The sequence below is a fragment of the Carcharhinus amblyrhynchos genome, chromosome 10 (genome assembly GCF_965287045.1).
Source record: "Carcharhinus amblyrhynchos chromosome 10, sCarAmb.v2.hapA, whole genome shotgun sequence".
Lineage (NCBI taxonomy): Eukaryota > Metazoa > Chordata > Chondrichthyes > Carcharhiniformes > Carcharhinidae > Carcharhinus > Carcharhinus amblyrhynchos.
Window position 1 is genome coordinate 87,462,257 of NC_137333.1, and position 13,270 is coordinate 87,475,526.

The following is a 13,270-nucleotide window of genomic DNA, read 5'->3' on the forward strand; positions in this document are numbered from 1 at the left end:
CTAGGCATCAGGCAGTGGTGAGGGTGAGGGTGCGGGACCATAACGGGCTGATCAGCAGGGGTTGGGGCACCCGCTGTGCCACTCTGCATAGGAATCAGTCGCAGAGGGAGGGAAGCGGGTGATCAAAGCGGGCCAAACGGGGAGGTGGGGTGGGGACAGTCTGCCAGGAGGAGATTGGGACTGGCTCAGAATGCGGGAGATTCAATCTGAAAATCCTGCTTAAAAAATCAGAAGTTACTCCAGTTTTCAAATGAATTTGGCACTTACAGTTCTTTTGGAAGAATCGCCCCTGTGGTGTTTTAGCAATTACACTCCCACCACCGCGCCCCCCCTTATGTACACCAACATTTTGAAGTAGGTGTTTATCACTCTCTGCTTTAAGTTTCCGAACTGTCTTTGTTCATACATGTCTCCGTTGCTTTACATTCACTCTACCTAAAACGTCAAAGCAAAGCATGCTGGGATACTTCGACCATTGTAAACCATATTAAAATATTTTAACAAAAGGTAAATGTAATCAAAATAAGATGCAATATTATTTATCCCATTATTGTTGTCTTGATGTTATCATTTGCTGTGACAATGGCTGGTGTTATTCTCATAAATTTATAGATTTATTTGTCAACTATGAACTAATTTTATTAAAAAATTAAAAAGCTTTTAATAGTACATGTTGTTTGAATAGAATGAATGATAAACAATTTCACAGGTGAGTTTGAGGTTTGCCTCATTCATGAACTGATAAAATCAGTTTTCTGAGGAGCCATTATGTTCCACTCAACCAAAGCACAGCTTGAATCTTTCAGCATCATTAAAATAGTATTCCCAATTCTCTGAATCAGACTCCTTTATCCATAACAGCAGCTGCTTTTCTGGCTTTCATTACCTGTTTAGCCTCACGTATAACCATGAAAAAGCTGTTGCATTTTGTGTCCTGCTTGAGAAAATGATGCAATGACAGGCTGCTGTTGAACTGGACAATTTGGACTTAGCAATTTATTACAACAGAGGAATAAATAGACATTATTCATTATAAAAATGTTTTGGACTAATCTACATAATCATGTATATAATAATACCTGAGTAATATTTGGACACTGTCAGTTTCTGTTTGTTGAATCTGATGTGCAGGTATCTCCATCCTCAAGACCACAAGCCAGTCTTCCTTCATTACCATTGTATGATCAGCCACCTTGCAGTCCTTTCAGCAGTCCAGACAAGACCGGATTGCAGTCCTTCCCCAGATCACCATCAGTAACAGGTAAAGTATGGCAGCTATACTAAAGCATACTAGCTAGATTTTAGGATAACTGGTGCTCCAAACCTTTCAGTCTGGAGGGGCAGGGAATATGACCCACCCAAAAAGTCCTACTCAAAAGCTGAAGGTGGTGTTGTAAGTGCATGTGTTGGTATAGCTGGAAGGAACCTGTCAGAGTAAACAGCTTGAAGTTTATTTATTATAATAAATAATAATAAAATAAACTTTGAGCTGTTTACCATGACAGGCTCCTTCCAGCTACACCAATACATGCACTCAGAACACCACCTTCAGCTTCTGGGCTGGACGTTATAGGGGTGCCATATTCCTTGCCCGTCCAGACTGAAAGATTTGGAGGGACGCATGCAGCCATTTTATGTTGAAAGCAGTGTTAATTGTTGAGACTTCCACCCCCACCTAGAAGGTCAAACACTGCCATATTGAGCAGTCGTTGCCCTTGGCACCACCGGCAGTCCCTGAAGAAGAAAAGGTTATGGGACTGGGCTATTGGCAGTGTCTGGCTAGCAGACACCAGCACGGTGGCGTGAGAGGGGTGGGGAGACAAGTTTGAGAGGCTTGAGTTAAATGAAAGGAATGATGTGGGGGGGCAACTATGTGCTTCCAATGGGTACAGGGGATCCTCAGGAACATTTTCCCCCCACTTTGCCCAACACCAACCTGAGCAGTAAAGGTCATTGGGCTCCCCACCTGGCATAGGCTCACCCCCTGCCTAAAATAGTGGCAGAGGCAGAATGAGGCACTGAAGTGGCCATTAACCAGGGTACCTAACACCTCGGAGCCCGCCATAAAATGAGAAACAAGTCAGGAGTGGGTGGGAAGGCTTCATGTTATATTTTGCAAGCTGTCTCCAACCTTCCAATATGCTGGTTGGGGAAGAGGTGGGTGGTGCGTACATAAAACCTAGCCCTATGTGTTGATAACCATGTGTCTGTTCTGTAAATATAATATTTTGAGTTCTTTCTGGAGTTAAAATAGTACAAATGGAGTATAAAATTGTCATTTTATCTTATCAGAAAATATGTTGTTATTGATGACATTATCAGAATGTACTACTTGCGTTCGATTTTCAGATCATGAAAGCTTATTTGTAGAAGCATCTACAAATTCACAACCGCAGAGAGACACTCCAGAAACTTCAGTTGGAAAGATCCGACCGGTAAGTTCTACATGTTGATTCTCAATCTTGCCTTGCTGCAAGTAACATTGTTTTTAAGCTTAAGCAATGTTACTGCCTCATCCTCCAGGTCTCTTTTAAAGACATTGGTTCATATTGATGTATAATTCCATAAAGTGTTCACAACTGTTCAATTGAGAATCCTGTCTCACAGGCACAGACAGTCTCATCAGCGACAGTGGTATCCAATTGGGAGGGAATTGCCTTGAGAGTCAGGACAAGAGGTCAAACATAAACATGGAAACATCTTGCTGATTCTACTGCCTCCCAACCTAACTACCCCTCAGCTGGGGAGTCAGTGCTGCTCCGTGTTGAACACCAACATTAGATACATGGAAACACCACACCTGGAGGTTTCCCTCCAAGTCACTCACTATCCTGACTTGGAAGTATATCACCATTCCTTCACTGTTGCTGGGTCAAGTACCTGGAACTCCCTCCTTAGCAGTACTGTGGATTTACCTACACCTCAGGAATTGTAGTGGTATAAGAAGGCAGTTCACCACCACCTTCTCAAGGGCAACTAGGGATGGGCATTGAATGCTGGTCGAGCTAGCATTACCCAAATCCTGTAAATGTATTTTTAAAAAGTGGAAGAAACACTGAGGTTGCAAGGGCACAGAAAGGAGTCTGGATGGGAGACTATCAATACCCATCACCAAGAGTGGCTTGCTCAGTGGCACCACTATTGATCGAACTGGCCGAGTTCTAAAGGATTTAACTGCTGAGGACATTGCAGAAGATAGCGAGGGAGCTAACAAGTGGGAGAAACCTACTTGATCTTGTCCTCACCAATCTACCTGTCGCAGCTGCATCTGTCCATGCCAGCATTGGTCAGAGTGTCTACAGCACAATCCTTGTGAAGCCAAAGTCCCATTTTCACATTGAGGATGTTGCGTGGGACTACCACCTTGCTAAATGGGATACACTTCCAACAGATCTAACAACTCAGAATTGGACATCCATGAGGCACTATGGGCCATCAGTGGCAGCAGAGTTGTACTCACCCATAATCTGTAACCTCATGGATCGGCATATTCCCCCCACTCTCCCATTGCCATCAAGCCAGGAGTCATCCTTGGTTCTAGGATAGAGAACAAGGGTGGAATGCAGGAGAATATGCCTAAAAATGAGGTGTCAACTTGGTGAAGCTGCAACGCAGGATTGTTTGCATGCTAAACAGCATAAGCAGCAAGTGATAGACAGAACTGAGAGATCTCACAACAACCAACAGATCTAACCTAAACTTTGCAATCTTGCCACACATTCAGTCGTGAATGATGGTGGATCATTAAACAACTAACATAAGTAGGCGACTCTGCAAATATCCCTATTCTCAATAATGGCGGAGTCCAACACTTAATTGCAAAAGACGAGGCTGAATCATTTGTAACCATCTTCAGCCAGAAGTGCAAGTTAGATAATCCATCTCAATCTCCTCCTAAGGTCAACAGCATCAACAATGCCCATCCTCAGCCAATTTGATTCAGTTCATGATTTCACAAAATGGCTGAAGGTCTTAGATAAAACAAAGGCTATGGATCCTGACAACATTCTGGCAATAGTACTGAAGACTTGTGCGCCAGAACTAACTGTGCTCATAGCCAAGCTGTTCCAATTCAACTGCAACACTGGCATCTATCCAGCACTGTGGAAAATTGTCCAGATCTGCGCTCTCTCAAAAAAGAGGCCAAATCCAACCTTCCCCATCAGTCAACACTCAGTCATCAGCATAGTGAAGGAGTCACTGATTGCATTGTCAAGCGGTGCTTACTCAGCAATAACCTGAACAGTTTGGATTCTGGCAGGGTCATTCCACTCCTAACCTCATTGCAGCCTTGATCCAAATGGACAAAAGAACCAATCCTGGGAGGTGAGATGAAAGTGACTGCCCTTGATATCAAGGTAACATTTGTCCAAGTGTGGCATCAAGGAGCCCTGGCAAAACTGGAGTAAATTGGAATACACAGAAATCCCTTCTAGTGGGAATTATACCTGGCATAAAGGAACGTAGTTGTTGGAGGTCAATCTTCAGTCCTGTGATATCATAGCAGGACTTCCTCAGGGTGTCCAAGATTCAACTATGTTCAGCTGCTTCAGCTACTTTCCTCCTTACAAAAGGTCTGTTACGTAAGGTGGGGATGTTGGCTGATGATTGCACAATTGTCAGTAGCATTCATGGCTCTTCATCCTGAAGCAGTTCATGTCCGTATGCAGCAAAACCTGGAAGAAAGGATGTATCGGGGATGGGTACTTTATGCCTGGTAGAGCACATTAGATGCATGAGTGATTGGAAGATGGGGTGCGTATGTTGGCTTTTTTTTAATGTGGTCTTGTCATTGTAATATTTCAGAATAATGGGAGAGGTGACAACTTTCATGGTGGCTGTATCTCACAGAACTATTCATTTTATTCCACCACAGAGCAACAACCATTCAGAAATGACAGTCAGTATGTTTCTGATAACGGGTTTGAACAAAGCTCTGGGATCTGGATTATTCTGGTTCTACTATCCAATTAATCAAAGGGACCCAACAGCACTACATGACACTTTTACAGAGACTTAAGACTTTAACATAATCTGTCCGAAAATTAAAGCAAAGGATTAATTTCAGAGATGACTGTTTTTGCAGGTACGGGCTGCTCCACCTCCGCCTACCCAGCACCATCGCCGAAAAGCAGAAAAGACAGAGGAAGTAGAAATAACTCTGGTGTAACCTACAGATCACCCTTGTCTAATCAGACTTGAGACTGAATTATTCAGCATTTTCAATGTTGGATTCCTTTACGTTCTCTGCCCCATCAGTGCAAAGGAATCTGCAGTCAAGGAGCAGTGGAAGACAACAGAAAAAGGCAATTATGAAGTGTGCGGATCATGAGGAAAGTCGGCGTTCCTTCTTTGATTTACAAAATCTTGTGCCTTTGTAGCCACTATATTTTTCTGGTCATTTAAATTGGACCATATGTTTTTTTTGCCTTTTTTCAGTTCAATGAGGGGAATACTGCTTGGCCAATCTGACTTTGGATGGGTCCAATCCTGTTTCAGTCCTCCATTTAAAAGACATTTAGCACACTGCTTCCTCTGTCCCCAATGCAGCAGAGTCTGGTACTTCTGTAATTATATGCCTAAGGTGCTGTGCAGGGCACAGTTTTGGATCAGAAACATATGTTTCTCTGGTACAATTCCAGTACGTAGCTGCTGATTTCTGTACCAGTGCCTATAGTGCCAGATACAGATACGATTGTTATAATCAGTCAATCACTCATCATTGCTTTGAGGCTGAAGAATATAGATAGAAGCAAAGTTTCTTTTGAAAAAAAGGCACAAGGCATGTACTTCATACAATTTATATCGTACATTCATTAGCACATTACTGTAGCCTCAAGGTTGAACATATCTCCCTTTAGTATTAATCCAGTCTGTATACATATATCCAGCTGTAATGTGCAGTAGTGTGAAATGGACTAGAAAAATTGTGGGGATAGGCAGAAATTATTTTAAGAGGGGCTGGTTCCTCTCAGTAGTTCTGGTGCAAAGAAAACAAATCAGATAAATAAGGGAATAAATACAAAGAAATGCCTCTATCTTAACTCAAAAGAGTCTTAGTTTTCCATAATTGTGTATGACTAATATTTATGCAATGTTTCCAGTCAAGAAAGAAAAGACATTAAGGCCATGCTAAAATGGAAAACTTCATACACATGTTTCCAGCGAGCATGAATCGTCTTCGAATAAGAGAAAAGGATCTGCTTGATTTCTGGGGTGACATTTTCTTTCCTTTTAGTTTAAAACAAACCCTTTAAGATCAGTATCTTTTAAATTGCATATATTTGTTAACTCTTGACAGGCTAATTATTCTTTAATTCAAAAAAAATGATGTTGTGCTCCCTGAAATATTAATGACAGTATTAAGCTGGAAGAGAGGCTTTATATTGATTGCTGAGTAATGCAGCTTTATGATCGCAGTAAGCCATTTGACTTGTTTCTTGGGTGAGTTAATTAAATATTTAATTGCCACATTTAAATGGGGCTGGCAGGTTTGAAGTTTATAAGTTTAAAAATATCTCCACTGTTACAGTGAGAACGAATGTTTAAATTGCCTTGTGCTCTAGTGCACTTCAGATTTCTGAATTTTATGCACACTTCAGCTTTTATTTCACAGTCAGGGGGTTTCAGATTTACTATACTGAATGTACTAAAGGGTTAGAAAACTGGAGAAACAGGACAAGAAGCTAAGAATAACATTTCAATTGCTGCAAACTATAAACACCTAAATAAATAACTTCCAAGTGATTTCATAAAGACTGCTAAATTTGAGTGACAGAGACGACACAGTTCAGAAATTAACTCTTCACATAGTCTGTTCTTGAATGATCCAATTTATTAGTTTTAGACTTCAAATCTGATGACTGCCACTTGTTCAAAATCTTTGCTCTCTCTCTTGTCTTTCTCCTTTTACAATAAGAGTGCTATTTGTCAGTGTTAATACATATATTCCAATACTGTTAGAGAAAAAACTGAGGTTGGCAATTGCATTTTTGAATTCAACTGCAGATTTGGTTATTTGACCTCATAGTAAGAACTTCGAAACCACTTCAAATTATCTCCACTGGGAATTAGATTTGAGTCCTGCAGCTGATTTATAACCTCCAAGCAAAACTACAGTGTTCAGATTCTGCATTTTGACCTAGCCTTGTATTACTCTTTCAAAGGTTATGTAGACATTGGAAAGAGACTGTCACTTATGATCCATTTTGATATTCAACACTATCTTTTCAAACCTCGAAGCCTACTTTCCTTTATCCGAGCTTGATTTGTGTTGTTTCAACCAATAAAAGTCCTGGCAATTCATTTTTAACTATCTCTCTTTAGTTTGTCATTGCATAAACCCCTAGCTTGGACTTAGCAGCCTGTTCAACTTGTGCTTTTCTTTTCAAACTGATTAATTTCTGTAGTACATGTATATACAATATATGCACACATCAACATAACCATGTAGTAAAAGCATTGTAAAGTACGCTGAAATGCAATCAATCATATCACTGTTCGCTTACAACACTACATGTAAAAGTATGATGTTCCAAATGATCATCGTGTACATGGTAAATCATCAGAAAACTAAAATCTGCAGGACAGGCTTGTAGTGGCAAGCAGAGAACTGGCATTAAAGGGCTAGAGTTTGAATGCCTTCTGCCTCAACATCCCTTCTCCTCTTCCCCCCCCCCAACCTCCAAACCAAGTCTGATTGGGGCTAAACTCTCATTGATGAGTTCACTATTCATTGGGGAAGGCGGTAGAATTTACTGGGAAATATTTCTTGTCTTGAAAGTTTTGCTCTCTAGCAACCAATGTAATCTGATGGTGATGATCCTGAAGATGCTCATTACTGATGTGTGGTGCCTTTCCAGCTGAAGAATGGTGTCAAATCAGAAAAGCAAAGAAAGCAGTAAAATATGTAAAATTCCAAAAATAAGACAAGTGTAAATTATTGTTGTTAGAGTTGAATCTTAATGACTACACAAGTTGGTTGAGAATTATGATTGAATCAGAATTTCTGCTTAAAGAGTGAAAGTAAAATGTGTGATTTGTATGCTTGCATCAGGTATATGGTAGAATTTCTAAATGCTTGTCATGGTTAATCAAGGAAGAAGTAAGCTTTGTATAAAAGCTTTGAGGGTAGCATAGATTTTACATGCATCAGTTTGATCTCCTAAAATTGATTTGTGATTACAAAATAATTGCAATTGTGCAAACCTTACGCAAACTCTGATCCGGAAAATTGACATGCTTGTGTAACTGATTCAAGACAGCTTTTGATTTCAGCTGTGGCCGCGGTCACAACAACCAAAATGTGCTGCGTTTTGCCAGCTATCAGCTAAAGTCTTTAGGTGTTAACCAGGTGAATCTTGTGTTTTTGCCTCACCATGGCATGGGAGTACTTCTGTTGATCAAGAAAGGGAAAACGCTCAAATAAGATTGGAAGTGGCTGATCTCTGTTCAATCCACCATATTGGAAAGGATTGTTAATGAGAATATCTGCCGTAAAAGTACTCCAAGGTACTAATTGGTCAATGTTTTCGTTCATTATACATGGTTTTGAAGCACCAGTTTATTAAAGTTGCAAAGAATGATTAAGCCCCCCCCAATGGATGAATATAAAGTTTTAATGATCACCTGATTAACCAGATAGTTTGAGGAAGGAGAGTGATGCAGCTTTATAAATGAGTTAATAACTCACTGTTCCTGTGTGATTTGACCCATCTTTGATCTATGACTATCTGAAACTAGACAATTACTTCTAAGGCTGCTATCATACAACTTCTGGAAGCTGTATAATAGTTTAGAAATTAGCCCCAAAGGCATGGATCTGACTTCTTAATCTGTTTTGTGTAGATTAAGTGAAGTCATGGCAAGTCACTGAACAAATAATGCTTAGTGTGAGCAGATAACTGTGTGCATTCTTTGAGTAATTCTGTAAACCCTCGTTAAATAGTATACCACACAGAAAATTTCTGATAGATTGTCATTTAAAGAATACCCTATCCATAAATGTTTTATCTGCTTATGTTTTAAATGTTTGGCTTGAAGAGGTTAAGTATAATTCTAGAAAGGTTGTGAAATACGTGTTTGTGTGTACATGTGGCTTAGTTGAAGCTACTGAAGTCATGTTGAGAGCCTTTGAACTGGAGGCCACATATTTTAGTTATGTTTTGCAGCTTCAGACATACATATACTGCCAACAACTAATCCTGAGTTCCATCACCTTGGTGGTGATGCTACCTGCTACATACCTCGTGAGCTGTAAATTAAAATCCTGGTTAAAAACCCACTGTCCAAACCTACTTAGTAATATTCAATGACTGAGTTTAATCGCCAAGCCAAGAACTGTTACCTTGAAGAAACATGACCCTTTGTAATGGCATTTACAAGAAGAAAGCACAAATAGTTATTGTAACAGGAAAGGAATAAAAGCAGGGACATAAATAAAGTACACATTGAGTTACATTACAATAAAAAGGTTATTGTTTCTTTAAAACTGCACTCAGATATTGTTAGCACCGTTTTAAATTCTTTTGTATTCTGAAGTTCTTTTGTTTACTTTTATGATGTTTACAGACCATATTTTTATAACCTGACAATATTGCTGTTGCCAATTCATCCAAACTTCATTGACTTCCTCTGCCCCCTTCAGTTGCCTATTGATTATTTGCAAGTTTGCCCATGTTTTATATTTTTCTCACGTATTATTGCTCTAAATTAAGAACCAAGAGTTTTCAAACTATATGTTCCCTTTTAATTGTCGATACATGGGGCTAATTATCCATATTATACATTGTACAGTGTCAGCACTTCAAGCAGAGAAAGCAAATGTGCAAAATGTTTTCTGCAGTGTATTGGCTGTTAAAACTTGTATTTATTATGTACAAATGTTAAATAAAAATTTGAAACTTTATGCAAGATTAACTTTTTTTACGTCTTATCTGAAATTTTCACATTTCAGCCATAGTCATGGGATGTACAAAGCCACACAGTCCTCTTCAGTACAGGAACATAGGAATTTGGAGCAGAAGTAGGCAATTCAGCCCTTCAAGCTCACTCCGCCATTCAATCAGATCCAGGCTGATCGCTTCCTGGTCTCAAATTCGCCTCCCTATCTAGTCCCAGGTGTGTGGTATTAGAACACATGAAGTCAGAGCCATTCGGCCCCTTTGAGTCTGCTCCACCATTCAACTAGATCATGACTGATCATCTGCTTCAACATCATTTTCCTGCGCTATCTCTATATCCCCTGATATCTTTACTAGCCAGAAATCTACTGATCTCTGTCTTGATTACATTCAATAACTGAGCTTCCGCAGTCCTGTAGAGATAGAGAATCCCAAAGCTCCACCATCCTCTGAGGAAAGAAATGCTTCCTCATCTCAGTCCTAAATATGGTCTATGGCCTTATTGTGAGAAAGGTTTTCTGGTCTCTCTGTCTCCCTCTGCCTCTCCATCCCCTGCCCTTCTCCCCCCCACACACACACACTGGGGCAAACATCCTTCCTGCATCTAGCCTGTCAAGGGCTGTAAGAATTTTGTACAATTCAGCCATCCTGGGAATCAGTCTGGTGAACCCTTGTTACACTCCTATGGCAAGTGTAACCTTCAGGTAAGGAGGTCAAAACTGTACACAATATTCCAGATATTGTCTCATAAAGACTCTCCAATTGCAACAAGATCTATTTGCTCCTGCTCTCAAATCCTCTTGCAATCAAGGCCACCATGTCACTTACTTTACTAATTTCCTGCTGCACCTACATGTTAGCACTCGGTGACTTATGAACGAGGACATCCAGGCACCTTTGGATATCAACACTTCCCAATCTCTTACCATTTAAGAAATGTGCTGCACTTCTGTTTTTCTACTAAAATGTGTAACTTCACATTTTCCTACATTATATTCCATCTGCCATGTTTACTTATCTAAATTCCTTTGAAGCCTTTTTGCATCCTCACAATTCACATTCCCACCGAGTGATTGTGTCATCAGTATGAAAATCTGAAATAATAGGACTCTAGAATATACTACAGAGCTGTCATCTGGAAAGGTATTATTGCATTAATGTTGACCTTTTACCTACAGAAGGAGTCAGAGACTGTTGTACCATAGAATCCTCAGTGCACAAAGAGGCCATTTGGCCCATCGAGTCTGCACCAACCACATTCCCACCCAAGTCCTATCCCCATAACCCCACATATTTACATTCCCAATCCGCCCTGACACTAGGGTTAATTTAACAAGTCCAATCAACATAATCTGCACATCTTTGAACTGTGGGAGGAATCCGGAGCACCTGGAGAAAAACCCCGCAGATACGGGGAGAATGTGCAAACTTCATACAGACGGTGACCCAAAGCCAGAATTAAACTTGTGTCCCTGGCGTTGTGAGGCAGCCATGCTAACCACTAAGCTGCCATGCTCATATGAGTAACGATTCTGATTCTTGATCTTTGCAGCTGAGAGTTGGGTGAAATGACCCTAGAGAAGGAAGACCAAGTATTTTTTTTTTCAGTTTTCAACACAGCCTGTTTACCCTTCATACTGGCACATGAATGACTGCTGTTTTCACCCCATGCATCTGTGGTCACTGTATCATTATTCAATATGGTTTTTTTTAAAAAAAATACAGTTTTGAAGGCTGCAGGAGCTTCTGATCCAGAAAGTAGCAAGCATGGTGGCAGAGGTTAGCACTGCTGCCTCACAGTGCCAGGGAGCTGCCTTCAATGCCTGGCTTGGTCACTCTGCAGAGTCTGCAAGTTCTCCCCGTGTCTGCATGGGTTTCCTCCAGGTGCTCCACTTTCCTTCCACAGTCTGAAAGATGTGCTGGTTAGGTAAATTGGCTATGCTAAATTCTTCCTCAGAGTTCCCAAACAGGCGCCGGAGCGTGGTAACTAAGAGATTTTCACAGTAACTTCATTGCCTACTTGTGACACAAATAAACTTTAAACAAGGAATGCAGAGGACTATGTCTAAGAAAATCATAAGTTGTAGCTCTTATGGCTTTAGTTGAACTGAAGAAGAAGTAAGGCATTTCCAAAAGATTCTGAGGGGGAAATATGCCATGGACACCATATTGACTGATTAATGTGACATTGTAAGAAGTCTCACAACACTAGCTTAAAGTCCAACAGGATTATTTGGAAGCACAAGCCACTAGCTTTCGAAGCGCTGCTCCTTTATCAGGTGAGTGAGATTTCAGTTCACAAATAGGGCATGTGAGGACACATTCAACTTACAAAATAATGGTTGGAAAGTGAGTCTTTATAGGTAATCAAGTCTTAAAGATACAGACAATATGAGTAGAGAGAGGGCTAAGCACAGGTTAGAGATGTGCATTGTCTCCAGCCAGGACAGTTAGTGAGATTTTTCAAGCCCAGGCAAATCATGGGAGTTACAAATTGTGTGACATGAACCCAAGATCCCAGTTGAGACCATCCTCATGTGTGCAGAACTTTGCTATCAGTCTCTGCTCAGCGACTCTGCGCTGTCATGTGTCATGAAGGCCGCTTTGGAGAACGCTTACCTGAAGATCAGAGGCCGAATGCCCATGACCGCTGAAGTGTTCCCCAACAGGAAGAGAACACTCTTGCCTAGTAATTGTCGAGTGGTGTTCATTCATCCGTTGTGATAGTGTCTGCATGATCTCCCCAACGTACCATGCCTCAGGACATCCTTTCCTGCAGCATATCAGGTAGACAATGTTGGTCGAGTTGCAAGAGTATGTACCATGTACCTGGTGGGTGGTGTTCTCATATGAGATGATGGTATCTGTGTCGATGATCCAGCAAGTCTTGCAGAGGTTGCTGTGGTAGGGTTGTGTGGTGTCGTGGTCACTGTTCTCCTGAAGGCTGGGTAGTTTGCATCAGACGATGGTCTGTTTGAGGTTGTGTGGTTGTTTGAAGGCAAGAAGTGGGGGTGTGGGGATGGCCTTGGCAAGATGTTCATCTTCTTCAATGACATGTTGAAGGCTCCGGAGAAGATGTCATAGCTTCTCTGCTCCAGGAAAATACTGGTCAACGAAGGGTACTCTGTCCGCCGTGTCCGTGTTTGTCTTCTGAGGAGGTTGGTGCTGTTTTTCACTGTAGCGCATCGGAACTGTTAATTGATGAGTCGTGCGCCATATCCTGTTCTTATGAGGGCATCTTTCAGCATCTGGAGTTGTCTGTTACGATCCTCCTCATCTGAGCAGATCCTATGTATACGGAGGGCTTGTCCATAGGGAAGGGCTTCTTTAACGTGTTTAGGGTGGAAGCTGGAGAAGTGGAGCATCAT

At 41.0% G+C, this 13,270-nt stretch overlaps 1 protein-coding gene across 2 annotated transcripts in view; it reads left to right on the forward strand.

Moving 5' to 3' along the window:
* The window catches only part of fchsd2 (FCH and double SH3 domains 2), a 244,362-nt gene extending 234,455 nt beyond the window's left edge, over positions 1-9,907 (forward strand). For both annotated transcript variants that reach the window (XM_080197533.1, XM_080197534.1), the window contains 3 exons: positions 1,132-1,261; positions 2,350-2,435; positions 5,087-9,907. In XM_080197533.1, the coding sequence (XP_080053659.1) occupies positions 1,132-1,261; positions 2,350-2,435; positions 5,087-5,170 (300 nt within the window). In that variant the 3' untranslated portion in view covers positions 5,171-9,907. The remainder of the gene's footprint in view (positions 1-1,131; positions 1,262-2,349; positions 2,436-5,086) is intronic.
* The last annotated feature ends 3,363 nt before the right edge of the window (positions 9,908-13,270 follow it).